Here is a 25141-nt window from a genome sequence, read left to right as displayed (position 1 = left end):
TCGGAGAGTCGTATAAGAAGGTTTGAATATAGCCTTTTTGAATTTTTTAATTCGCATAAGAAAATCAAGTTCGTTTTCGAAATTTGAAGTCACAAAAATACATTATCTTATATATAAATTTCTGTTAGCTTATAAATTAGTGATAACGACAACGGCTATTATTTATACATTTTATTAAATTGATCGGAACATATTTTTATTACTTAATCAATTTAAAGTGATATTCAGTGGAAGGACATTAAAAATTGGTTTATTATTTCATAAATCAAAATCCAAAACCATGCATTGGCAAGTAACAAATTTACAGAGATATTCAATGAAGAAACACATACTTTGATTCTTCTTTCCAGATCTTAACAATTTTGTTCCTTTTATTTAATACCAACTCCCAAAATACCATATATTTCTTCATTTCTAGTAGATAACTTTTCCCATTTTTTTTCTCTTTTCTTTCACATTTTCTAATCTTAGTACCCGAACTAAATGTTAATGATTAGGTGGGATGCTGAATGTATATAACCACTAGGGAATAACTCCAAAAAATCTAAACATTGAGCTCCCCTTATGAAACAAATTAACATATCTGGTATTTGACTCCAAGTACTTCCACAATGACTTCAAACCAATACAACCACTAAATTATCAAATTAGCAAACAGAGTTACTGAGCATTAAGCAATGCCTTTTAGATGAGAGTAAGATCACACTTAAGTCCAGAAGGCTTCTCATGCATTAAGTAGTTGGCAAATCAAAGTTATGAATGAATAAGTTACAGTTCTAGCATCCGAAACTAAGAAAAAATCTCTTTCAAGGACATGTTATGGAAAATTAGCTTTAGCTTCCACTGGCGATGACAAAGACAAAGACTGTACATGTATTCTCGTTTCAGGCAGTAGTTCTTCGTTCTGCCTGGGTGAGCCATCAAACTATTCTATGTTGATAGGCGTTTTCCTGTGCTATTCTATTTGGGCAGTGGATGCCTTTTGCGCTTCCTTCTTGCCTTCATCTCTTCTGACAAGCTACTCATCATGTTCTTGATCGTTGGGAGATAAATTTATACCTCAGATTTGGCTGGAGGGTCAGAGAGATCTTTATTTTCAACTTCATCCTTTTTTGCTGGACTGGTAGAAATATCATTTCCAGAAAGTGATGATCTTTCTGAAGATTCCTTGTGCTCCTCAATTTTGGTTGGAGAGTCAGCGAGGTCTTTCGCAACAGTGGATGAGTCAACTGGGTATTCTTCGGCTGGTGACTCTCTAGTACTGTCGTTTTTAGCTGAATCCATAGGTATATCCATTTTTGCTTGACCGGTAGAGAGATCATTTGCAGAAGGGGATTCTCTATCTAAAGATACATTGTGCTCTTCAGATTTGGCTGCAGGGACGTGTTCTGCAACAACAGAAGACTCAACTGGGTGTTTTTCTTCAGCTGGCAACTCCCTAGTCCTGTCTTTTGTGGGTGAATCCATAAGCTCATTATTTTTTCCTTGATCATCATTTCCATCTGATGACCCTGCCAAGTGTTGTTCTTTGGCAGGTGACTGCATGGAGCTGCCTTTAGTGGGTGAATCTTCAAATTCTTCTGTTCTGGCAGGTGAATGCATGGTGCTGCTTTGTGGCGAGTCTATATGTTTAATAGGTGAATCATTGGTCTTATTTTCTGGCGGGGGTTGTGTGCGCACTTCCATTGTGTTTGATGACTCCACGTGTTCTTCCTTTGTTTTTGGTGAATCTGTAGATCCTTCATTCTGTGATGGAATCTCTTCAGAGCTGGTAGTTTTTGGCATAACTTCTAGGGGACCAAGCTTTGCTTCAAGATTCTTGATCAAAGTAGTTAAAGGTCGCACATTCTGAGGTTTTGCTAATTGTTCAGGTGAAGATAACTGCTTCATTGGAGAAATCATTAATTACTATAGAGGTCAATGGAAGATGCAATATATGTGTATAATTCAGATGAAAGATGATATCTACTTGTTTTAAAAATTCAACAGCATATACAGAGGAATTCTTCTATGTCTAATAGCATGTTTTTAAAAGTCAAGGAGAATGCAAAGATATTCTTCAACATGTAAGGTTTTAAAATTTTAGAATTCCCACAGTTCATATTCAGCTTTTACAATGTAAAAATCTGTTTGTCGTCAACATTACAAGTTTTGAACTTCCCAATGCTATCAATCGACCATTAGATAAGTAAAAGCACATAACAGAAAAAGGGATCTCAAAATATGAAGGTGTTTAAGTTAATGTAGAAGTAAAAAGATTCTGCAACATAAGAAATTAAGCATTTCTACTTGAGTTTTTAGCCAAGCTGTCTAAACAGTCAATTTATGAGAATTGGACAAAACTAACAAGGGTTATTATCTATGATGCTAGATAAAACTGTTACTAACTCACCTCTATAAGTTGATCCACCCTGTGCTTCAGATCCTCTGTTGACGCTTTTTTGTGGATGCTCTGTAAAATGCTAAGCACATGATCACGCACATTCTCCAATTTGTGTTGTTCAAGCCTAGCCCGAGGAATAGAAGATGCACAGCCTATCGAAGAAAACGGACAACTGACATGCTTCATTGGGCAATCAGTGATGCAATGCCTGTCCATGTCACGCCTCATTAGGATTTCTGAGCAATTCTGCTCGCATGGAAGCATTTTGAAGGGGCAAACTGCATCATGGATTTCCGAGTTACCAGCACTGAACTGGTCATCACAACCCTCATTTGGACAGTGAATAGTCCTAAACCGGCATTGTGGTAAATGCTCCACAAGCTCGTCTGCTGTGTTGAACTTCTTGTTGCAATGAAAAGCATCCTTAAAATCAACATTCTTAAGCAGAGTTTGGGCAACACTTTCCCTTCTATCAATCATCCAAAACCCGTTAATTTCCATTTCTTGAGCAAACTCATCTATTTTATCTTCCCTCATATCACTCAGCATCCACCCAGAGACCCTGCTAAAGAAGTTATTTTTTGAACTTGCAAAATCATCGATGAAATCCGAAATAATATCAAAAGGATGTTCAGGCACTTCAGTTTCTGCTTCACCTTCTAACACCACAGCCTCTGCAACGAAAGTCTCACTTCTCTGAATTAGTGCGTCCACCATCTCTTTTCTAATTGCAACGGCAACTGATCCAGGGCTTTTGAACAGACCCCCAAGTGTGTTGTCAATACATGCTGATGCTAAACCGGGAAGAAAAGCTTCTGCTATCTTGTGGGTCACTTCTGCATCAAAAAGATTGCAATGGTGCATAGGACCTCCCTCTTTAACTTCTTCGAAGTTATCTCTTTCAATTCCGCCATCGGTAGGTGGAGGATCCATGATCAATAAAAAAGAACTAAAATCAAATATAGCCTATCCTTGCCTTTTTCCCTCGCATCTGTACATCAATAAAAATCTGATTGCATTCCTGGATCTGAAATAACATAAAAAGCATGTCCAATCCAATTTTCAATGAAAATCGAGGCTGAGCATATATAAAACCTTCCTAATTTCCCATACTGTGGTGCCTGAATTCCACTAATTTTACACTAACCAGACATTAAATTCCAATTATGTTTCTGCCCTAAAAACATAAACTTAATGTTACAAAAGATACCACATTCTCCATTTTTCAATCCAAACTCATATGATTAAATTATATTCAAGACCAAATGAAAATAAAGAAGGATCACACACAGAACACACACAGAACACACAAATGATGTATACATACAGATTCTTGATCAATGTGAAGTCAATTAAGAAATGGGTAACAACAAAATGGTAAAAAGAATGAAACTTGATAATAAACAGACACATCAAAGCAAAGAAAATAAAAAAAATTGGTGTACCTTAAAATTTAGAAATGGGACATTCCCAGTACAATTGGATCATCCTTGGAACAAATGAGATCAAGTGAATTCCTCGTTTCTAGTTCATTTCTTTGTTTCTGGTTCTTACAACTATGCTGATTTCCTATTTAATTGGTCAACCTCATCAGATTTCCTTTCACTTCTTTTACCTACTATTTTTAGTATTAATATTTCTATAAATTATCACATAATGATATTCAGAGTTATATACCACAATAAATTCATGGGTATTTATTTTATATATTATCAAGACCAGCCGGTCATTTTATTACATTTTGTGTCGGGAAACTATAAGAAAATATTTAAATTAGTTGTCATCGTCGTCTAAAAATATAAAATTTAAAAATATGTTATATAAACTTATCATAATTTTATTCTTTGTTAATTTCGTTTTTATTTGAATTATATGTACTCTTGTGCATATGAATATGTCCAACCAAATAATTTTTAATTAAATAGTTATTTACTTATTTGATCACAAAATCCATTTTGTTAGAGCAAATACAGGCTCGCAGAGTCCTTCTAGTTAGAGATAGCAAGACAATATAACTCAATTAATTCAGCTTATAAAAATTTAAATCATTAAACAAAGCATATGAATGAATAATGATCTATCCCCATCAATTGTAAAACAGTAAAAAAGAGAGAAGAATATTATGTGAATTGTAACTTAGCAATAGTTGATAACACCATACTATACTCACTGACATCCACTATTATTTGGAAAACAACAAACAATTGTGCTCATCTATATTCTGATCATTCTATTCCAGTTTTCTTCCTTAACATTGCAATGAATTCATCTCTTTCATCCGGTCTCATCCCTTCTGTTGAACAATCTCCAACACCCCATTCTGCACCGCGCAAGCAATATTTGTCCAAGATTGCTTGTTTGTTCCTGAATATTCGTCCCCCGACAAAATTGAAATTATAACACAACCATTGATGTATAATTTTACCATTACAACTCGCAAACATTGATGTAGACTTTATCATACATGTTTCAAAAGCACTACAACTTCCTTGGGACGGATATATTACTTGGACTGGAATATAAAAAAATTCTTGACATGAGTAAACTACAGCTTAATACCACCAATTGAGCAAATGTGCTTACTTTTTCTTAAGTTTTCATCGAACATGATAAGTTTCAGTTTACCTGAATCATGCAAGTGTGTGTTCAACTATAGCTTAAACTAAACCAATACATATACTACTCGAAATAATTTTATGAAACTAGGTCTTAGAGTTCACTGCATTCTCTGTCATATGTGAAGTTCTAAGCCTGATATACTTAAGAAAACAAAATTATGGGGGAGAAAACAAAACAAACAAAATTAGGTTCAGTAAAGGAATAAGCTATGCTGGAAGAGAGAATTACTTCTCTTTATTTATCTTGGATTTCTCAAGCAATTCCTTAAGCACCGGAGAGTCTTTGAATCTTGCATCATTTTCTGCATATCTTTTTTGGTTTTCCTCTGCATATGCCAGGGCCAGTAATCTATGAGTATCAACTTATACATAAATTGCTTGAGAGAATGTGCAGAGCATTCATACCATTAAATTTGTTGAGGAATTCAATTTTAGGCAACTCGGGACCAGGGACAGATTCTATTCCAGTTGAACCCGAGAGTAATCCGGCATTTGCTGCATTTCAAGCAAACTCAATATCAGTGTAAAATCAGCGTCCTAAACCCCACACATACAGACTCAAAAAGTACAGTAAACAGAAGTTTACTAGCCGTAAACAAAAATATACTTAATCCAACATAAATTTACTGCAGTGTAGTCGAGATGGCTCTGGAAGTAAATCATCATTATTTCTTAAAGTCCTAACTAGGGGGTGGGAGCAATCTCTAGTCCATAAAATAAACCTTGAAGATTCACATTTTGCTATAGTACTTTGAATGCCATTCCACCTCCTTGAAGAGGTAACTTCACACGTACCAGAGCTACTTGGCTAAAATTTACATGTCCCTGAGCTACTTGACAGAAAAATACATGTCCCAGAGCTCAATGGACTCAATTAGTAAACCACTCTTCAATCCCAAAGGACGTGATTTCGAGTGGGACTGTTTTAAGTTTCAACACAAATATAATATGCATATCAAGGTGATCTTCTAATACTTTGGGGGCGTTTGGATTAAGGTTGGGAAAGGGAATCGGGAATGGGAATGGGGGTTAACCGGAATGGGAATCGTATGGAAACCCAAGGGGTGGGAAGAGTATGATTTAACACCTGAAAGGATTGGGTTCCCATTCCATATAACCACATAACTAGTCCAAACACTTATGCATGAGATTGAGGTTCTGATTCCCGTTAACTGACCTCATTATCACTTCTAAACAGAATAGGTAATACAGTAAACTTAAACTTGAATCTTGAAATTCTGTTATTCACAAATAATGAAAAAATAAAATAATTTAGACAGGGCAGAAAAAAATTACCTGCAGGACTGAAGAACAGGAGAAGAGCAAGAGAAGCAGTTAGAGGAACAAGGGATGTCTGAAGAATAGAATCTTGTAAACATGTTGGCAACTGATGAAGAACATTCTTGGAAAGAACATGTACAGAAAGTAGAGGTTTCCTTTGACTGTGCAGAGCAAGCTGAGGGGTTCTGATGCTTGTAGGATTTGAAGAGGATAAGATGCTGTGCTTATTAATGGTGGTAGTAGTTAGTGTGGAGGTTCTGACAGAAGCATCCAGTAAAGTAGAAGATGCCATCATCATTCTCTTTAACTCCTGCTCAAGAGGAGATAACTAGAAGATGTGGGAGGGAAGATAGATGAACCAACGGCTGGAATTTCATTAGCATTACACAAAAATATACTCCTATATCCTGCTCTTTAGTCTAGTTCAAGTTTCCAAGTTTGCCCTTCAGCTCCTCTAACAGTTAAAACCATGAACGTATATATCGGAAAATGGAATTAATCAGTTGATCCACCGATTCAGGATTTGTCAAAGATTTATTAAATACTTTTTGATAAATTGAAGATTTTTAGTCAAATCGAAATATAATCAGGTAAAATATTTTGTATAGATCAAGGATCTTTAAAACACCGGTTAAAACAAAAAAAAAAAAACATTAAAAGGGATTGGCTTGGGGGATTATACCCCATATTGTATGTACATCTCTGCGACACGTAACACTCTGGTCTCTGCATATACACACTTGTGCAATGTAATGACCGTCCTTTTTGTTTAGTGTCACATTCCTGCATCTTTCAGGGACAAAGTAACCAACCAACTCGAACGAAGTTTCAAACAAAATATTGGAACAGGTTTTTGCAAAAAATAAAAATAGGTCTGAACTTTCATGACTGAGATGCTGTGTAGTGTAAATATGAGTGATGAGTAAGCAAGGGAACAAAACAAAAATTGTATTTGGAACATAAGAAACAACTAAATACGAAGCATTAACTGTTTCTTTCAACTACAACTACAGATTCTTCAGACCCATCCGACCACCCCGACTTAAATACATTTTTTCATTTCTTTTAACAGGTTTTCAAAAGCTCCATAGCCTAATCATTCCAAAGTTTCATTTTTCATTACCATTTGGAATTACAAGACCACAACCACAACTTGTTCATCCTTCAAGCATTGCCTTGGCAGCATCGATTAGTAGTGGTCTTAGATCATTTGAAGCTCGACCAAGTACAGTGTACCCTTCTTTGTCTTCTACGTCCACGTCCGCTCCATGTCTTATCAGTAGTAGAGACACCTGTTAACCAGATACAGATAAGATTTAAAGATACATTAGCTTATGTTTGACAAGACGTTAAGAAAACAGTGGATTAGCATATTGCTACTCCCTCGCCAAATTTCCTACCGCTCATACTAATCATGATAAATTGCCAAGTATATGCACGAATCAACTGCTATAATGTGGCACTTTGTCAATAGAATGAACAAGCCCAGAATTATAAATGAAATCACTCACAATTGATGCAGTTTATATTACATTGCAAATTTGTGACCAACGGGATTGGTCTATTATATCCATTCCCTTTTTTTTTCTCATGTAATTGCCCTTGATATCACAATGTTTTACATTCACTTTATCCAAAGTGAATTATGGCAACACAGAGATCAATCAAGGCGCAATCCACTAACTAGTTGTGGTCAGCAGCATTAAATCAGTTTACAACACACGAAGGGCAATGCAGACACAAGGATGGAATCCCGTAAGAAGACGTGTAAACTGGTTCCACAAACATCTGGTGCATATAACTTTAAGAACATTATCTGGTGCAATGTGGCGAAGAGTAAAGCTCAATCAAAAATATAAATATAAGAATGACACATTGATGGAAAAAGACACTGCAAGCAGGAAGGGATGAGGGCACCAATTTTAGAGAACTAAAATCCTCCATTGCTGTGTGATTCCTACATACTATATAGCAAGGACTATTATCCCTCTTTCTCCAGCTTATTTTTCTGACTCTAATTCATAATTTATAACGAGCTCCTTAGTATAATCCAAAATTATATAAACTTAATAAAAAAAATAACACCAAGATCCTGAACAGTCCTGCCTACTGCAGAGATTTTTAAATTCATACAAATGCATTGTACAATTCATATCATAAGACTGCACGGCTCAGTCAGACGATTCACACCTATAAATATAAATTTGTGGTTAAAATATGTTGACAGGTACTGTACCAAGATTACTATGATGACATCCTCATTACACCCATTAGGGGCTGCACGGCCCAAACTGCATCACTATAATACTCATTACATGTAAAGGTCTGCAACCAAGCTCTTGTCGGCATCATAATAATTCAGTAGCAGGCCCAATATGAGGAAGATGTTGGAAAGAGGTATAAGCTCATTAACAATACTGATTTTTGCTCACTTGAATAAAAGATGTAAATAGATTATTTAATCTTTAATCACCCAAGCTAAAGCTCAGACCCAAAGTCCACCACTGATCCCTAGAAAGTAAGCGTTGATACTGAACTAAGGTCCTACTGACCGGTACAAGTGACCAATCTAGCAAAGTATAAAGACCAAACTGACGAAGTAGAAAATAGCATCTAAATAAGAACTTAAAGTGCTTTTTAGCGTAGATATTATGAGTATGATGCATGACCAAACTACGTTGCATTTTAGAAATTTAGTTTGGTAAATCTCCTTCAATACCTCTCTGTTGTCACAGATCACTGCAGTCATAAGGGCAGTTTGACCTGCCCTATCAACAGCATCAACCTCTGCGCCTTCTTCAATGAGAAATTCACAGAGCTCCCCGTTACCAGTGCTCGCTGCACGATGCAGTGGGGTGCATCCAACCTAAATTAATTGCAAACCACCACATTATAACAGATGAAAAGCCTTGTAAAAGATTATATAGAAGTGAGTTATGTGTAATAGTGATTGTAGAATGGGCTTAAACATTGTTACTGAAACAAAAAGATTTGTAACAGAAGTCAAATCTCATTCATGTGATCACTAACCTTATCCTTCACATTCAACTTAGCATTATGTGCAATCAAAAGTTGAGCTATTTTCAACCAACCCTTGCTAGACGCATAGTGAAGGGCAGTGCGACCGCCATTATTCTTCAGATTAACATCAGCTCCTGTAAGGAATTAGATTCAGCTCATTGGTGTTAAATTGACCAAATATTGTAACATATTAATCCTAGCTAGTTCGAAATATGCTCCAAGAGTTACAATCAGTTACAGGAGGGTAAAATAAATGTTGTCAATACATCACTATTCAGATCACCAGTACATCCTAACTTTTATATACGTTCTTGCTACCAATTACCGAGGCAGAACTGAGAGGCTGATTCCCTGTAACATAGAAATTATGTGCTTGTGACACAATGACAACACACTAGTTACCGGGGTTTAAATTCTCAAAGGAAACTCCTGTATAACATCTAAAAATACAACTCGAATTCATAGGAGAAAAGATAATGACATGATAGGTTTAAATACCATATACAGAATTAAACCAAAAAAAAAAAAAACTACTCAAATATGATGTAAATAAAGTAGAGCTGGCCAGGTGGATAGAACTTTTTTTGTTCAATGAAATTATGGCCAATGTTGATTACTTTGCAAACTAACATATTTACGAAAACATTTAGAACTAGTACAAAATAAGTTAACAGAATTTACACACTGTGATCCACTTGCAAGATACAAATTTTTACAAAGGATTTAGACTATGTATGTCTGCAACGACTACAAACTATAAATCTATATACCACTAGTCAAAAATTATTAAACCATCATTACTTGTCAAGAAAAAGATGAAACAACCCGGGCTCAACACACCCACAATAGGTTATATAATTCCCCGAATTGTTTCGGAAGCTCACCTCTAGTGAGCAGAAGCTCGACAATCTCAACATTGCCACTACTTGCAGCAGAATGTAAAGGAACCCAACCTTCCTCATCAGCACTGTTTATACCACTTACTAACGGATCAAAAGCCGATAGTATCTTCACCACCTATCATCAACAAACCAAAACTTACTAGGATATATATAATCAATCAACAAACCCTAAAAGTAAAATTCAACATTATAACTACATAAACAAAGTATAAATAAGTGAGGGAAGTGAGTACCTGAGTGCGTCCAGAAGAGGCGGCGACGTGGAGGAGAGAGCGCTGGTCTTCGTTTCGGAAAGATAGGATTTTGAGGAGATTTTGGGGAGAGAGTGAGTCGAAGACTGATGAATCGCCTGACTCGGCTGCTTTGAACACTTCATCTGCTTTAATTTCTTCAGGATTGTCTATTTCCATTTCCATGTCTACTAACTTTTTGGGAATTTAGGGTTTTTGGTTTCTTCGCTTTCAACGATCAAAGGGGTCGTTTGGCCGGGGTGGTTCAGGAAATCTTGTTTATTCTAAATTCATACTCCCTCCGTCCCATTAGTATACATTTGGGGACGGAGTCACGGAGACAGACTATAATACTCCTGTAAAAATGTAGTTGTGTAATTTATTTTTAAAATTTTTTTTTAAATTAAAATTTGGATGTTATATTTTTATACAGAAAAAGAAAATCTCAAAAATAATTTACGGAACTATATATTTTGGGTACCGGAATAACTTTTATTTCTTATATTTTTAAGTAACTAAATGTAAATATTTAATTCAAAATTAAATAATGATTAAAAAATATATTATTTTATTAATATTTTAAATTAATTCAAATTGTCACTGACCCTATCAATCTGCATTATTTAAGCTAACCAATAATCTGCAGCTAAAACAATATTTGGGATTACGGAACTACATATAAAGCTGTAGAAACTGCAGAGTATATTTTGGTTGAAGACAAGATGGGGAACTATTTTCTAAAGGGGTGACCTGAGAACACAAGTGTATTCTAAGAGCATCAAGCTTCCAAATGCACGCGTGTTCTCAGGCAGCACTCCTCCAGAATATAGCTTCAATAGATGTATATTAACTTGCATCGACATAGAGCAAAGTGTTTTGCATTTGTAAGTTGCTAACATTTACAGTAGAAGAAGAAGAGGGCTCATAGTTGTTTTTGTAGTAAATCCCGGAAACGAGTATTGTCATAATGTGGTCATGGCACCATATAGTGTTGACATACTTGTGAATTGTGATAGTTCTCGTCAACTTGACCTGTTCGTTGGAAAACCCAAATAACGATGCTTGTTTATACTAAACTTGTAAAACGATTTTTGGTTGGGATGTAGACTTTTAACTATACACTAAAATAGTTTCTAGAGTTGAGCTCTTTCCACTCAATTTGTATTATTGTTTTCTTTTAAACTTATGTGATATGTAATTACTCCCTCTGTTTTTTTTTATATGACACTTTTGATTTGGACACATACTTTTAGGTGAGTTGACCACATAGTAATAATTATTATTTTTAATTGATTTTTTTTGTGAATTAAAGTTTTGATTATATATTTTTATTTAGAAAAAAAAAATTCAAAAATAATACTTTTAACTACCCGGTCAAAGCACTTAAAAGTGTGTGCCAAAAAGTCAAATCTCATATATTAAAAAACAGAGGGAGTATTAATTAACTAGTACTTCAGACATGCATACTCCCTATGTCCTAGTGGATTCTTTATGATTTTTTTTTATTGGACGTCTTATTTGTTTACATTATAAAATTTTCCTAAAATATTTAATGAGTCGCATCACTTTCTCACTTTTTCTCCTTTTCACACTACCGTATCTCTCATTTATATATCAAAAATCAATGAATCTCACCACTTCAGCTATTATTATTTCTTTTTTAACCTTCGTGCTCAAACTGAATGTAAATAATTGGGTGGGGGTTTGGGAGGTATGAAGTGATATTTATACTCAACATGTATGATTCACTCGGATACACAATTTATATTTATAAATTACTGTATAAATACGAAAAGACAACAACAAATTCAATAATGAACCGAGATATTTATATTTGAAGGGCCGGGCAACATGCCGCGTCATCGAAACAATTGTCGGCAAGTCACGGATAAGATACTAACCTCCACTCAAATCTACATTACATCCATACCCTTTGACGAATATCAAATTTAGAAAACCCCACTCCAAATCAACCACCGAATATCCTCATGCAAGGGCATTAACGTAAACAACAAAATCCTCCAATCTCATCCAAACATCAACTAACCAACTCTCCCCCCCATAAAAACACTTTCATCTCCAACATTTCCCAAAACATCAACTAACAAAAATGGACGCTCTATTCGGTGGCCACGACAAAAAATCCGACGACAAAAAACCCGACGCCGCCTCCCACGCGGCGGGCGCCACGGCCGGGGACCACCACAAGCCCTCGAACAGCGAGCTTTTAGCCAGCGCCAAAGTGGTGGCGGACGCGGCGATGGGGAAGGAAAAGGTGGATAAGGGTAAGGTGGCCGGAGCGGCGGAGGATCTGCTTCAGGCGGCGGAGGAGTATGGGAAGCTGGGGGACACGAGCTATGGGAAGTATGTGGACAAGGCGGAGGAGTATTTGCACAAGTATCGTGATACCACGGGCCATGATCCACCCAAGGCCGGGGATGCGAAGCCGGCGGCGGGGTCCGGGAAAGAGGGGAAGGCCGATGAGAAGGATGGGGGTGGCATGGGTGATCAAGTTATGAAGATGGCCGGAGGTTTCTTTAAATAGATTCATACTTTAAATAGATTCATACTTGGTTTGATGATGACTTTAGTATGATGTTTTAACTATGTTTAGTGTGTTTGTATGGGGTGTGTGGTTTGGTTATGAGATGTTGGGAGGGGACGTGCATGATGATGTATGATCATGTGAATAATTTGTAATGAATTCCCAGGTTATTGCTTTCTGTTATTCTGTATTAGAGTAAATCACACTTTGCACCATTATCTTTGGGTCGTTTTGCGATTTGGTCTCATTGTTTAAAACTTTGCAGTTTGCACTCATAAGTTTTTGATCTGTTACGTTTTGCATCCACTTAACACTTTTCATCCAAACCACCGTTAAGTCTAACGGAAGGGAGGGGCAGTTTGGGAAAAATCTGCATGGGGTTTAATTAAATGCAGGTTTAACGAAAAAAAGTCTATTTTAACTAAAAATAAAATAAATAGTTAAACATATTTTATAAAATAACAAATAAATATTATAAATCACTGCCAAGGATTGTAAAAATTTTATAAAATATATTTTAATATTTATTTTATTTTGAATATAGAGATATGTCAGAAAAATATGTGATCTTTCAGAACTCAATAAGAGTTTTCCAGAAACCACATTTAAAGCTATATCTGGGGCTTCTGTTAGTGCTAATGTTTCTACAGCTCGAACTGGAAACCAGTGTGCATTGTTCGCTAAGCCCTGGAGCCTGCTACTTCATTTGAAAGCACCTCTTCATTTGCTGCAAATCCCTTGCAACGAATGCAACATGTGCCACGTTTAAGAATTTTATAAAATATATTTTAATATTTATTTTATTTTGAATATAGAGATATGTAAGAATAATACGTGTTTTTTCGTTAAAATAGACTTTGAACATTTAATAAATTTTTTTGGTTTTATATATATTTTTTAAATATATGTATTTAATAGATTTTAAATATAGGGATATGTAAGAACACATATCTCTATATTCAAAATAAAATAAATATCAAAATATATTTTATTAAATTCTTATAATCCTTGGCAGTGATTTATAATATTTATGTGTTATTTTATAAAATATGTTTTACTATTTATTTTATTTTCGTTAAAATAGACTTTTTTTTCGTTAAACCTGCATTTAATTAAACCCCATGCAGATTTTTCCCAAACTGCCCCTCCCTTCTGTTAGACTTAACGGTGGTTTAGATGGAAAGTGTTAAGTGGGTGCAAAGCGTTACAGATTAAAAACTTATGAGTGCAACCTGCAAAGTTTTAAATAATGAGACCAAATCGCAAAACGACCCATAGATAGTGGTGCAAAGTGTGATTTACTCTCTGTATTATGCTGAATTTTAATTAGCTGATCATATTGTTATTTTGTGCGCATCAATTTCTGCTAAGAAGTTTGAAGCCAAGGAATTTAAAGATCTGAATTTTTTTTACAATAATCCTCTTTGGGACATATCACGTATCTTAAAAGTATTTTCGCAATTATTTTCGGACAAAAAAGATGTTTTGTAATTCGTCATTCCCATTCATTTTCTCGGCGGTGTTTGGATTGAGGTTGGGAATCGGAATAGGGAATGGGAATGGAGGGTATGGGAAGGGTATGATTTAACCACCTAAAAGGATTGGGGCTCCCATTCAATGGCACCAAATAACTAATCCAAACACTTGTTATGGGATTAAGATTCCGATTCCCGTTAACCGGGCTCATTAACCATGAACTAAACACCCCCTCCGGTGAATCTTATCGTACCAAGTTGCACTCACTCTAGCTCATCTTACATCCTTTTCTTTGAACTTTAATTTTGCTTAATGGAGTAACATTTTTCATTCCATCACCACCTCTTTTCATTCCTTCTAAACAACAGCAAATGGCTGGTCACCGAAGCATTAATAAATTCAGCTAATTATGGTGGAGCAAGAGTCAGTCATATACCTTTATACTAGTATAATATGGGTCTGATAATCAACTAGACAAAACACTAATGATTACTTCCATTATTATAGTTGAAGACAACTTAAAGTTAAAAATGACTTCTAATATCAAGTCAGTTCAGGATTTTGAAGATAGTTCACTTGCTTTACCAAGGTTTCCAGCCTGTTCTACACAAGATGGCTAGCTTAAGCAGCTCAGCTCATTGCTAATAAGACATAAGAAAGCAATCATATAACAATAACATAACAAAAAACTGAGAGAAACACTTACAAATATGTCAATCCAGGTATATGAGCAAGTGATGGTAGGATCGTTCCTGACATTTTGTTATAGGATAGATACCTGTATCACTGTTGGCAATAAATTAATATGATGTAGCATATGCAATTTATCAAAAAACACCAGGATACTAGTAAGAGCATCTCCAAGAGGCTCTTCATTTAGGCTCCTAACTTGAGATTTGAGGAGGGAGAAGCAAAATGTTGCTCCAAGAGACTCTTAAGTGGCTCTTAAATCTTAAGAGCCTCTTGTTTCTCTCTCCTCTCTCCTCAAAGTTAAGAGCCACTACATGGCTCCTAACTTATTTTTTCACAATAAAAAAATCATTCCCTCCAATCAACCTCCATCTTTCCCTCTCTTTTGTTATAGTGGAGCCCAATATATGAATAAAATATGAAATAGAGAAGAGATGTAGAGAGTATTGTTGGAGTTTACACTCTTAACTTTGTCCTAAATTACTAAGAGCCACATTTTTTATATTATATTTAGGAGCCAACAAGGAGGCTCTTGGAGATGCTCTAAGAAGTAAGAACTGTTGATGGCAAGCAGCATGCCGTATTTTTTGGAAATTATTTTGAATATATTCCGCCATTTAGATACAGCTACCAGGTTTGTCAAGTACTTGCATCCAGGTTTGTCAAGTTTGCGAGCTGTGCTGAAATACCTCCTGTAAGAGCGTCTTCCATCACGAAAATTCTTAGCTAAGATTTTCTATGTGACATCAAGTGGTACTTATAGAGAGATTATTTAAAAATTATACAACTCCAACTCTCCATCTCCTTAGAAAAAATATAATCAACCATATTTAGTTGATTATATTTGTCAAACCAAGTGAGCCCTTAATTATAATTTTACACGAGCACAATTGTTGATAATCCCATTCGAGTATATACATGTCCTGTTAACAAAAAAATTTACATAATCAATATAACCGACCATTATACATATTCCGTTAGAGATGCTCTAAAATGATTACTCCATCCGTCCAATTCAATTGTATACATTACTTTTTGGCACGTTTTTTAAGACTTTTTTAAAATATAGTTTCATAATATATTTTTAAATTATTTTTTTTCTCAATAAAATTTTAATGTTTAAACTTTTATTAAAAAAAAGAAAATTTTTAAAAGAACGATATGGAACTGTCTAGATAACTGGAAAGTATGTCAAAGTTTAAGAAGCAAGCATCTCGAAAAACACTGTTATAACCAAAGGGCTTGATCCATGGGCTGGGCTCAAATGGAGATTGAAGCCACAACTATGGGTTATTGTTGGGCTAGAAGTGGGATGCTTAAAGGTGCGAAAACGATTCATGCGAAGACTTGGAGGACGGGACAAGTTCATTCATAATTGCACCAAAAGATAATAACTAAACATCCGAACCCCTAGCAAGATCGTAACATCAACATTTACTAATCAGCGAGATGAGGCAAGCAGTTTAGGTAAATGACCATTTTGTCCTCGGGGTACGTACGTACATGGCCACCTGCATTAATGAATATTGATGAAACTCATGCATATCCTTTGAAACTAACGTCCACCATCTCCCCCACCATAACAAAACAAGAAATTAAAATCAAAACTCTAAACTAACAAATACTCCCTCCGTTTCAAATTACATGTCCACTTTCAAAAAATCACATAGTTTAAGAAAAGTAGATTTTGAGAAAAAAGAGGTGTAATAAGTCATTAATTGAACCTAATATGTGGTATAGGGTTGATCTTGGAAATATAAATTTGAAATATGTGGAGTAAAGTTGATTTTGGAACTATAAATTTACATTAAAAATTGAAGTGGACAAGTATTTTGAAACAAAACTTTTTTTCTAAGATGGACATGTATTTTGAAACGGAGGGAGTATTTCATCGTTGTTAGATAAATTGAATTCGAATCTCCCCGAATGTAAAGAAGCTACTATTTCCAGGCCTGTTTTTTGCTGTTACAAAGCTGAATACAAACTCAAAAACAAACTTGGAAACAGCACTAGTACTCTACATATCTTCTACACAAACAAAAAAATAAAAAGACATAATAAAAAAAATCTTGACTCGATCAAGAAAACACACACACACACACACTAGCTATGTATGTGTAATGGGCTAACATGAATCCTCAGTTATGAAGAGGGTTGGGTCCAGAAGGGACTAATCTTTTCTCGACGCCGTATCTTGGATCAATCTCGTCGGCGGCGTGTAATCTCGCCGGAGAGTGTTTGTGGAGATGGTGAAAGCAGAAAACAGGAGGTGGGGTTTTGGTGTTGGAGTTGGTGGTGGGGATTTTGGGGAGAGACGTGCAAGAACGGTGGAGGATGTGGTATCGGCGGTGCATTCCGAGATGGGGTTGCGGCGGGTGGTCGGAAAAATGGGATGAAGCGATGGTGGTGAGGAGGAGGAGGAGGGTGAAGATGAGTTCGGGGCGGCGACGAAAGAGAGAATTGGCGTTCATTATTCAACTGTTCGACGATCAAGAGAGGGAGAGAGATCGAGATAGAGAGAGAGAGGGCGAGAGATTGATTGGAGAATAAGAGGTGAAAGTGTTGGTGTTAGTTAAGGAGTTTTGAGGAGATGGTGGTTGGGGAGATGATCTGAGTTTATAAGCAGAGCAAGACACATATGAACTTGACTATACGAGTTTGTGTTTATATATGTGTCAAACACACAAATTATAGCTTCTTATCTTTTCCTTTTCATAATTGCTAAATGCAATTCAAAATTGCTTAATGCAGTTCGCCTAAATTACTACTTAATCCTTGTACAGTATGATGGTATGCATGGATGTCAGCATTAATTGCTCACATATTTTCATTCATGTGCACGGAGACATGTATTCATTGGAAGTTGGAACCATTCGTTCTCGCTGTACCTGCTATATTGAAAAAAAAAAATATTCACATGATGCGTATTGAACTTTTTAATTTATTCATTTTTATTTTTATTGATAATTTTGTAAGAGTAAATGAAGTTTCATTCTTTACTTTTGGTTATACGAGGTGTTAATTTTTAGTCTAATAATAAAGGCATTTTGTTAATTATCTTTTTATGAATCATCATTAGTTACATGTATTTACCAAGAAACAATTTTTTTATTTATATAATCAAATCTCATAAGTGAAATAATTCAAAATATAATATAAAATATACAAAGAGTATGAAAGATGAATATGAAAATAAATTTAAGGACTTACATTGTCTATATTCATAATATTAGATTAGATGAATCGTTTAAAATATCTATAATTTTTAATTAAAAATGTATTTTTGTATTTGTGATAAGTCATTTTTTTAAAAAATAATGTATAAATTATGATGTATAGTACTGAATACTCCCTCCATCCCAAATTAGATGAGCTGGTTGACTTTGGGCACATAACTATAAGTTAACTTAAGATGCATTGACCGTCTAGTTCTCAAATTTATTTTTTTAATTTTTAGTTTATAAACAAAAATTTCATATTTAAATTTTTATTTGCAACAATAAAATTTTAAAAAATAAATAATGTAGCTATGCGGTTAATGGACTTTAAGGCACGTGCTTAAAGTCAACGAGTTCATCTAATTTGGGATGAAGGAATATTTGTCTAGTATTTTTTTTGACAGAATTTGTTTGGTACTTTTAATAATATATATTTTATTAAAATATTTTTTGCAAATATTTGTTGTTATTAGCGCAGTCCTTAATGTACAAATTTCAGAAGACAAATTACCTTTTTAAAAAACTGGACTTGGAATTTATTATAATATCATGTAAATTAATGAAAATTTTAATCTTTTTCATATAAAATTATAAAAATTATATATTGTGAAATGGAGGTATATTTAACATTTTAATCTAATATTTATTTTGGGAAATGACTTGTCACAAATACAAAATTGAAGTTTTAATCAAAAATTTATAGCTATTTTAAACTATTTACCTATGTAATATACCTAAAATGAAGCTAATGTCAATTCATAAAAAGTAATTAAAAATAGTACATTTTTTATTAGAATAAAAATTAAAATTTCATATAATTAAATGTAAGGAATGGAACTTAATTTACTTTTACAAATTATTAATAAAAATAAAAGTGAATAAAAAAAATACACATAATGAGAATATGGAGAACAAATGTCTTTCAAATAAACAAAATGAGAACGGTCTGCAAGAATCAGAACGGGGTGAGTAAATGCTCACATTAATGCTACTCAATACTCGTGTACATGTATACAATCACACATGGATTAAACAGTAATTTCCCTGAACTGCACTAAGCAATTTTGAATTGCATTTAGCAACACCCTATGGATATTTATGACTTCGACCAATTTTGTTTTTTTCCTCTAGATAATTAAAAATTTTAATTTATTAAATTTTTCAGGTGTTATATAAATTAATTCAGATATTTTTGTATTTCCATTTTTCAATTTGATTAATATAATAAACTTAACATCTAGAAATATGTTTCAATTTCTACTAATTAATTAATTTATTATTTATAGAAAAACAATCATTTATAAATAGTATTTATAGAAAAACAATCATTTATAAATAGTACTTATACCTATAAACTGAACTAAATCCACAAACTCATCACGGACACTCAAAAAAATTCTGATTTGTTGGTGCAATTGGTAATAGTATCTATGCTTATAGAGAGATTACAGAGACGGATGTATAAAAAGGCTTCCCTTGACTTAAGCCCAGGGAAGTTTTTCTAAAAAAAAGTTTAGTAGTTATATATATCATGTGATTTATGTGTTAAGTAAGCCCAAGTCCACTACCAACTAAGTCCAAAATCAATATAATCAAGAGAATGCTGATTAACTGGATGCTGTTTTCATTTTTTTTCGATTCCTAGCATGAATGAAAGTAGATTTTTTTTTCGTTATTCACTTGTCAAGCCCACCCCAACCCAAACTGGTTCCGTTCCTGCTTATAAATTGAAATAAAGTCTTCATATCCCTCTATGTGGGACTGAGGTGTTACACATTGACCATGTTGAGAAAGACGAACCTGTATATGTCAATATGCATTTCTATGAAATATTTTTTATGAAATATTAAATATTTTCTGTGAAATATTTCTATGGAGTAATAATTTTAAATGCTTATAAGTTTGTAGTTTGTACGTGATTTAGAAGACGTACGCGATGGAAATAATAAAATAATGGGCAAAATACATACATCAAATATTCAAATTAGTCACGCATATGGAGCGGTAGAGTACGGGAATGCTAATGAATAGAATGTTGTTGGTGACATGATACCAGATTTGCAGATTTCTAATAGTCGTAGACTGTACGTAGACTGTATAAATCTAACTCGTACATCCATGTGATTAAGAATGTGGGGTTATTTGATATTTGAATTCATAATACACACTCATATAATTAAGATCCTATACATTACCGGCTAATAATGTTCTAGTGTCATGTTCGATAGCTAAAATTGATGCCTCTCGAACCTTTTGCAATAATAAAATTACTTTAATATATATGAAAAAATAGTTCAAAGAAGAGTTACAATAACATTGTATATAAAAATTTAAACATTGAAACCTCCGAAGCGGAGCAAAAAAACCTGGTAATGGTGAATTAGAGTCGTTTGAAGCAGAAACAATTTTAAGCAGCTCTATTTGCTTCAAATGCTCAAATCTCAATCAACTTTATTTGTTTCAGGGTCTCAATTCCCAATCACTAAATCTCAATCAAACCGAAAAATTAAAAATAAAAGACACTTATCAGGGCTATCCAATTAAACTAGATTGCTAATGTTAAAGATAATAGATTTGCTATAAAAGTTTACCTTAACTAACCTTATTATTTTATTAACTCCAACTGATGGACTTGAGAACGGAGTAAACAAAGACGAAAAACTGAAACAGTCAAATAGAAATAACATGATAGGGCTATGATTTTATGCGAAAAAATGAGAAAAGTGTTATTAAATAATCGATAATTCAGAGTCTTTATTAGGATATAGAGATATAACAAATGTTTCTAGTTTTGTGTCTGTTTAAATTCAGACCCGCTATTAAAATTTGATGTATTTAGCTATAATATTTATATGTTTTGGATCTTGTTATGGACTTTTAAAAGAGTTTTTTAGGTCTAAAAATATATAGACACTATATATAGGTTTAAAATATTTGAGGCCCTTTTAAATTTGAGGCCGTGTTCAGATGCTCCTCTTGCACACCCTTTTAGCAAGCTCTGCAATGCAGAGCTAGCAATAAAAATATTGGCATTGTTTGGAGGAGCTTTGTTATGAACATTTAAGGACTTATGCAATTTTTTTTTATCATTTTTTAAATATAATGTTAAGGATGTGTTTTATATTGGGTTAATGTTCATAACTATACTCAATCAAAACTTATACTTGATCCACTGACCGAAAAAAAACGAAAACTTTCAATCAAGTGATTGTATCATTTAAAACTAACAAAAGTTATTTATATAGTCTTTGTTAAAATTTAACAAAGACATTTTATGTTGCCACGAGCCACCAACTGAACAACCCCTCTCTCTCTCTCTCTCCCTCCCTCCCTCCCTCCCTCAGCTGATCAGAGTTCTAACTAACTGCAACAACACCAACTCTCAACAAAACTCTCCCCTCCTACCCCGACTGAGCCATGATTTGTTCTTAAAAATGCAGGTTCCTTCTTATGTTTTAACTAGCATAAAAACCCGTGCAAGGCACGGGCCGCTAATCTATATTGTATTTTATATCATTATTTTGTGTAATTATCTTATTTAGAACATGCGTATTATTTATCTGTTTTTCTATAAAATATGTGAGTTTGATTCCTTTGTTTAAGCGAGTGAAAATATAATATTTACTATTTAGCAATAATAATATTAATCACCGTATTTTAAAAATTTATTACGGATCATAAACATATTTGGACATATTAGCTCATGTTGTCAAATCACGATTAAGTTTCAAGATATTACAAGAATTCTTGTAATGCATATATAATTTTCGATAGTTTGATTGTGATCAGAGAACAATGTATCACTGCCACTATCTCACGCTCCTATTTTCATTTTATTATAAGCAGTTTTATATGTGTCATAATATACTTAAAGTGTATGGAGGATTCGAATATTTTGATAATACTTAAGATTATTCGGACTCAACGTGTAATTTTTAATGTTTAAAACTGAATCAAGTGTGTAGAATTAGCAATGTTTAAGATCGAATCAACATGAAAGTGTGTAAATAAATGAAATTTATGGGATTCACCCAAGCGATTATGATTGCGAAATTTAAATAAAAAATCAAAAATCAAAACACGTGAATATTTTTTGTGTTAATTGATTAAAATTTACATGAATTAATTGCTTGATTAATGACTTCTAATTTTTTGTAGCCACGAATTTGTTAGTGATACTTTTATAAATGAAATTTTAATGTAAGATGATAAGCGTAATTAATGTCATTATTTTATGTGTAATTAGAGCATTCAATAACATTAGATAATTTTAGTGAATTAAATGAATTTTTTGGTTGGTATTCTTGTAATTATATGATGAATAAGGGTATATCAGACATTTCACAGCTATTTTCTTGATACTTTTTGCCCTTAGTTGCCGAGTATTGCAAGCACTGCTTCATTCTTTCTTGAAATGCCACTTGGTGAAGCTTGCTCAAGAATAAACTTGACTGATATACACGAGATTTTGGAAAAGATTGCTTACAAAGGACAACAAGGGAGCGACAAATGAGGTTAAATGCTATCACACTTGAATTCTAATAAAAGAATTTGTTAAAAAGAAAGTTGTAATTAAGAAGTGCCCCGATCACTATCCTTCTGATCATGTGTACATATTCATTAGAGATTGCATAATAGTATCAACTATGAAAAAATTCTTTATATTAGATGTCTTATGAAACCCAGTATTAGCAGTCTGGACTATGGCAGGTAGGGCTGCGCATTCGGTTAACCGAAACTGAAACCGAAATATTTTTCGATTAATCGAAACCGAAAATTACTAATAACCTCTACCAAATACCGAACCGAATTAAAATCGGTTTTATAATTGAACCGAATTTTAAATTTCAGTTATTACCGAAAACCGAATTTATAAACCGAAATTTTTAAGTAGTAGTAATGTTGGCGTACACACATACTGGGTCAGTGACATTTCCTGATTCCTGATAGCCAATAGATTGATACACACAAAGATTCAAACATATAGCTGTAATTGCAAAGCCAGAAACACATCTAGACACAAAACTGAATCAGTATACTCGAATGGTTATCTTAATTCTTTTAGTTTGATTGTTTGATTCGCGAGGAGTAGATATACTGATTGTTCAACTGATAAGACTCGTCGTTTGGAAGTTTCAGAGATGATGGATTCTTTGAGTTAATGAAGTGGATACAGATAACTATTGAAGTGCACTAATCATGTACTCCCTCCATCCCAAATTAGATGGCCCCGTTGACTTTGGGCACACAATTTAAGGTTCATTGACCGCATAGATACGTGACTTATTTTTAAAGTTTTATTTTTGCAGATAAAAATTAAAATATGAAATTTTTATTTATAAAAGAAAAAATAAAAAAATAAATTTCGGAAGTAGACGGTCAATGCACCTAAAGTTACGTGCCCAAAGTCAACGGGGACATCTAATTTGGGATGGAGGTAGTATTATTAAAATATTAGTTTTTTCATAAAATATATAAAATTCGGTAAACCATTCGATTTTCGGTTAACTGCGGTTGAAAAACCGAAAATCATAAATTTGGCTACCGAAAACCGAACCGAAATATTAATTTCGGTTAACCGAATTGAAATTATTTCGGTTTTTTGGTACGGTTTTCGGTTAACCGAACTGAAATTATTTCGGTTTTTCGGTACGGTTTTCGGTTAACCGAACCGAATGCTCACCCCTAATGGCAGGGGCACATGAGATGTAGAAGTTCATCGATGTAGAAGTTCATCTCCAGGAGCAATTAGGATAATGTTAGGGATGGGTTGAAAATTATCCGGGTCGATGACAATCGGTAGACACAATTTAAAAATTAATGGTTATCGTTAAACTCAAAAACTATTTTATGAAACTTTTTTAATCTTAATCTCGTAATCGTAAGTTTTTAGATGCTTAATTATTTAGTTGAATTTTTTGTTCACTTAGTAGATCGACAACCGAAAATTTTGAAATGAGTACAATAATATAATTACAAGAGTGTATTTCAATTTATCCCTCAAGAGTTTGAAAACTAAAATTACCGCATGCATGATTCTGAGTCGTGCAAACAATTGTGCTACTAGTAGGGGTGAGCACCGGGCGGTTTGGGCGGTTTGGAAGATCTAAACCAAACCAAACCGAAATAATCCGTTTTTCAAAATCTCAATCCAAAACCAAACCATTATGTTTAAAATCCAAATCAAACCAATCCATTTAAAACGGTTCGGTTCGGTTTGGTTTCGGTTTAAACCGTTTTTTATATGTAAAACAAAGTTATCAACAAAATTAAATTTTAACTTGAAAAATAAGGAATGAAAAATTCAAGTTATATTTTCTATTTAATCATATTTAAAGAGGATACAAGAATATATTGGCTTGATAAATAAGCAGAGATGGAAGAAAATAAATAAAATGTATTCGCATACATTTATAAAAATATAAATAAAAAGAATTGAAACATAATACATACATCAAAATTAATATCATAAAATAGAATAAAAAATATTTTTAAAGAAAATCTTTACTAGGATACTTTTTATATGTTTAAGATTTTACAATTTTTTGTAGATTATAATTTTATTTTTAATAATACATTTTAGTACATGTATATTAATATTTGAATTTACATATTCGGTTCGGTTCGGATTTATCGGGTGGTTTGAAAGTAAAAACCGAAACCAAACCGAAATAATTCGGTTTTTATAATTTGAAACCATAACCAAACCAAACCGTTATTAAACCGTTAAATTCGGTTTGGACGGATTGGATCGACCGGTTTCCGACGGTTTGGAGA

General features: G+C 33.7%; 4 protein-coding genes across 5 annotated transcripts; 1 reads left to right on the top strand and 3 right to left on the bottom strand.

The window, feature by feature from the left end:
* Positions 1-700: 700 nt before the first annotated feature.
* On the bottom strand, positions 701-3970 carry LOC108199839 (uncharacterized). 2 transcript variants are annotated; one of them, XM_017367834.2, is made up of 3 exons: positions 3829-3970; positions 2393-3410; positions 701-1881 (listed from the first exon to the last, which is right to left on the bottom strand). In XM_017367834.2, the coding sequence occupies exons 2-3, from the start codon at positions 3314-3316 to the stop codon at positions 1054-1056; spliced, it is 1752 nt and encodes a 583-aa protein (XP_017223323.1). In that variant the 5' UTR covers positions 3317-3410; positions 3829-3970; the 3' UTR covers positions 701-1053. The 2 variants fall into 2 exon arrangements, with proteins under 2 accessions (XP_017223323.1, XP_017223324.1); XM_017367835.2 differs by having other exon boundaries at positions 818-1881; positions 2393-3374; positions 3829-3966.
* Positions 3971-4445: 475 nt separating this feature from the next.
* LOC108199840 (uncharacterized) lies at positions 4446-6675 on the bottom strand. Its single transcript, XM_017367836.2, has 4 exons — positions 6298-6675; positions 5407-5496; positions 5231-5327; positions 4446-4747 (listed from the first exon to the last, which is right to left on the bottom strand). Exons 1-4 carry the CDS (start codon positions 6578-6580, stop codon positions 4609-4611), a joined length of 609 nt encoding a protein of 202 aa, XP_017223325.1. The 5' UTR covers positions 6581-6675; the 3' UTR covers positions 4446-4608.
* A 538-nt stretch (positions 6676-7213) lies between these two features.
* On the bottom strand, positions 7214-10769 carry LOC108199755 (uncharacterized). The gene is made up of 5 exons (XM_017367716.2): positions 10439-10769; positions 10188-10320; positions 9313-9437; positions 9002-9148; positions 7214-7574 (listed from the first exon to the last, which is right to left on the bottom strand). The coding sequence occupies exons 1-5, from the start codon at positions 10619-10621 to the stop codon at positions 7440-7442; spliced, it is 723 nt and encodes a 240-aa protein (XP_017223205.1). The 5' UTR covers positions 10622-10769; the 3' UTR covers positions 7214-7439.
* A 1729-nt stretch (positions 10770-12498) lies between these two features.
* Positions 12499-13158, top strand: LOC108199756 (nodulin-related protein 2). Its single transcript, XM_017367717.2, has one exon. The coding sequence runs from the start codon at positions 12546-12548 to the stop codon at positions 12978-12980; it is 435 nt and encodes a 144-aa protein (XP_017223206.1). The 5' UTR covers positions 12499-12545; the 3' UTR covers positions 12981-13158.
* Positions 13159-25141: the final 11983 nt, after the last annotated feature.

Source organism: Daucus carota, chromosome 8 (genome assembly GCF_001625215.2).
Source record: "Daucus carota subsp. sativus chromosome 8, DH1 v3.0, whole genome shotgun sequence".
In the NCBI taxonomy this organism is placed as follows: Eukaryota; Viridiplantae; Streptophyta; class Magnoliopsida; order Apiales; family Apiaceae; genus Daucus; species Daucus carota.
This window is presented reverse-complemented; position numbering and strand designations above follow the sequence as displayed.

Coding starts and splice junctions, on each gene's coding strand:
- LOC108199756 (XM_017367717.2), top strand. CDS start 12,546: ATGGACGCTCTATTCGGTGGCCACGACAAAAAATCCGACGACAAAAAA.
- LOC108199755 (XM_017367716.2), bottom strand. CDS start 10,621: ATGGAAATGGAAATAGACAATCCTGAAGAAATTAAAGCAGATGAAGTG. Junction 10,321..10,438: donor CCTCTTCTGGACGCACTCAG/GTACTCACTTCC, acceptor TGTTGATGATAG/GTGGTGAAGATACTATCGGC. Junction 7,575..9,001: donor TGATCTGTGACAACAGAGAG/GTATTGAAGGAG, acceptor TCTGGTTAACAG/GTGTCTCTACTACTGATAAG.
- LOC108199840 (XM_017367836.2), bottom strand. CDS start 6,580: ATGATGATGGCATCTTCTACTTTACTGGATGCTTCTGTCAGAACCTCC. Junction 5,497..6,297: donor CCTGTTCTTCAGTCCTGCAG/GTAATTTTTTTC, acceptor CTTGAAATGCAG/CAAATGCCGGATTACTCTCG. Junction 4,748..5,230: donor TCCAAGATAAATAAAGAGAA/GTAATTCTCTCT, acceptor ACGAATATTCAG/GAACAAACAAGCAATCTTGG.
- LOC108199839 (XM_017367834.2), bottom strand. CDS start 3,316: ATGGATCCTCCACCTACCGATGGCGGAATTGAAAGAGATAACTTCGAA. Junction 1,882..2,392: donor GGGTGGATCAACTTATAGAG/GTGAGTTAGTAA, acceptor CCAATGAAGCAG/TTATCTTCACCTGAACAATT.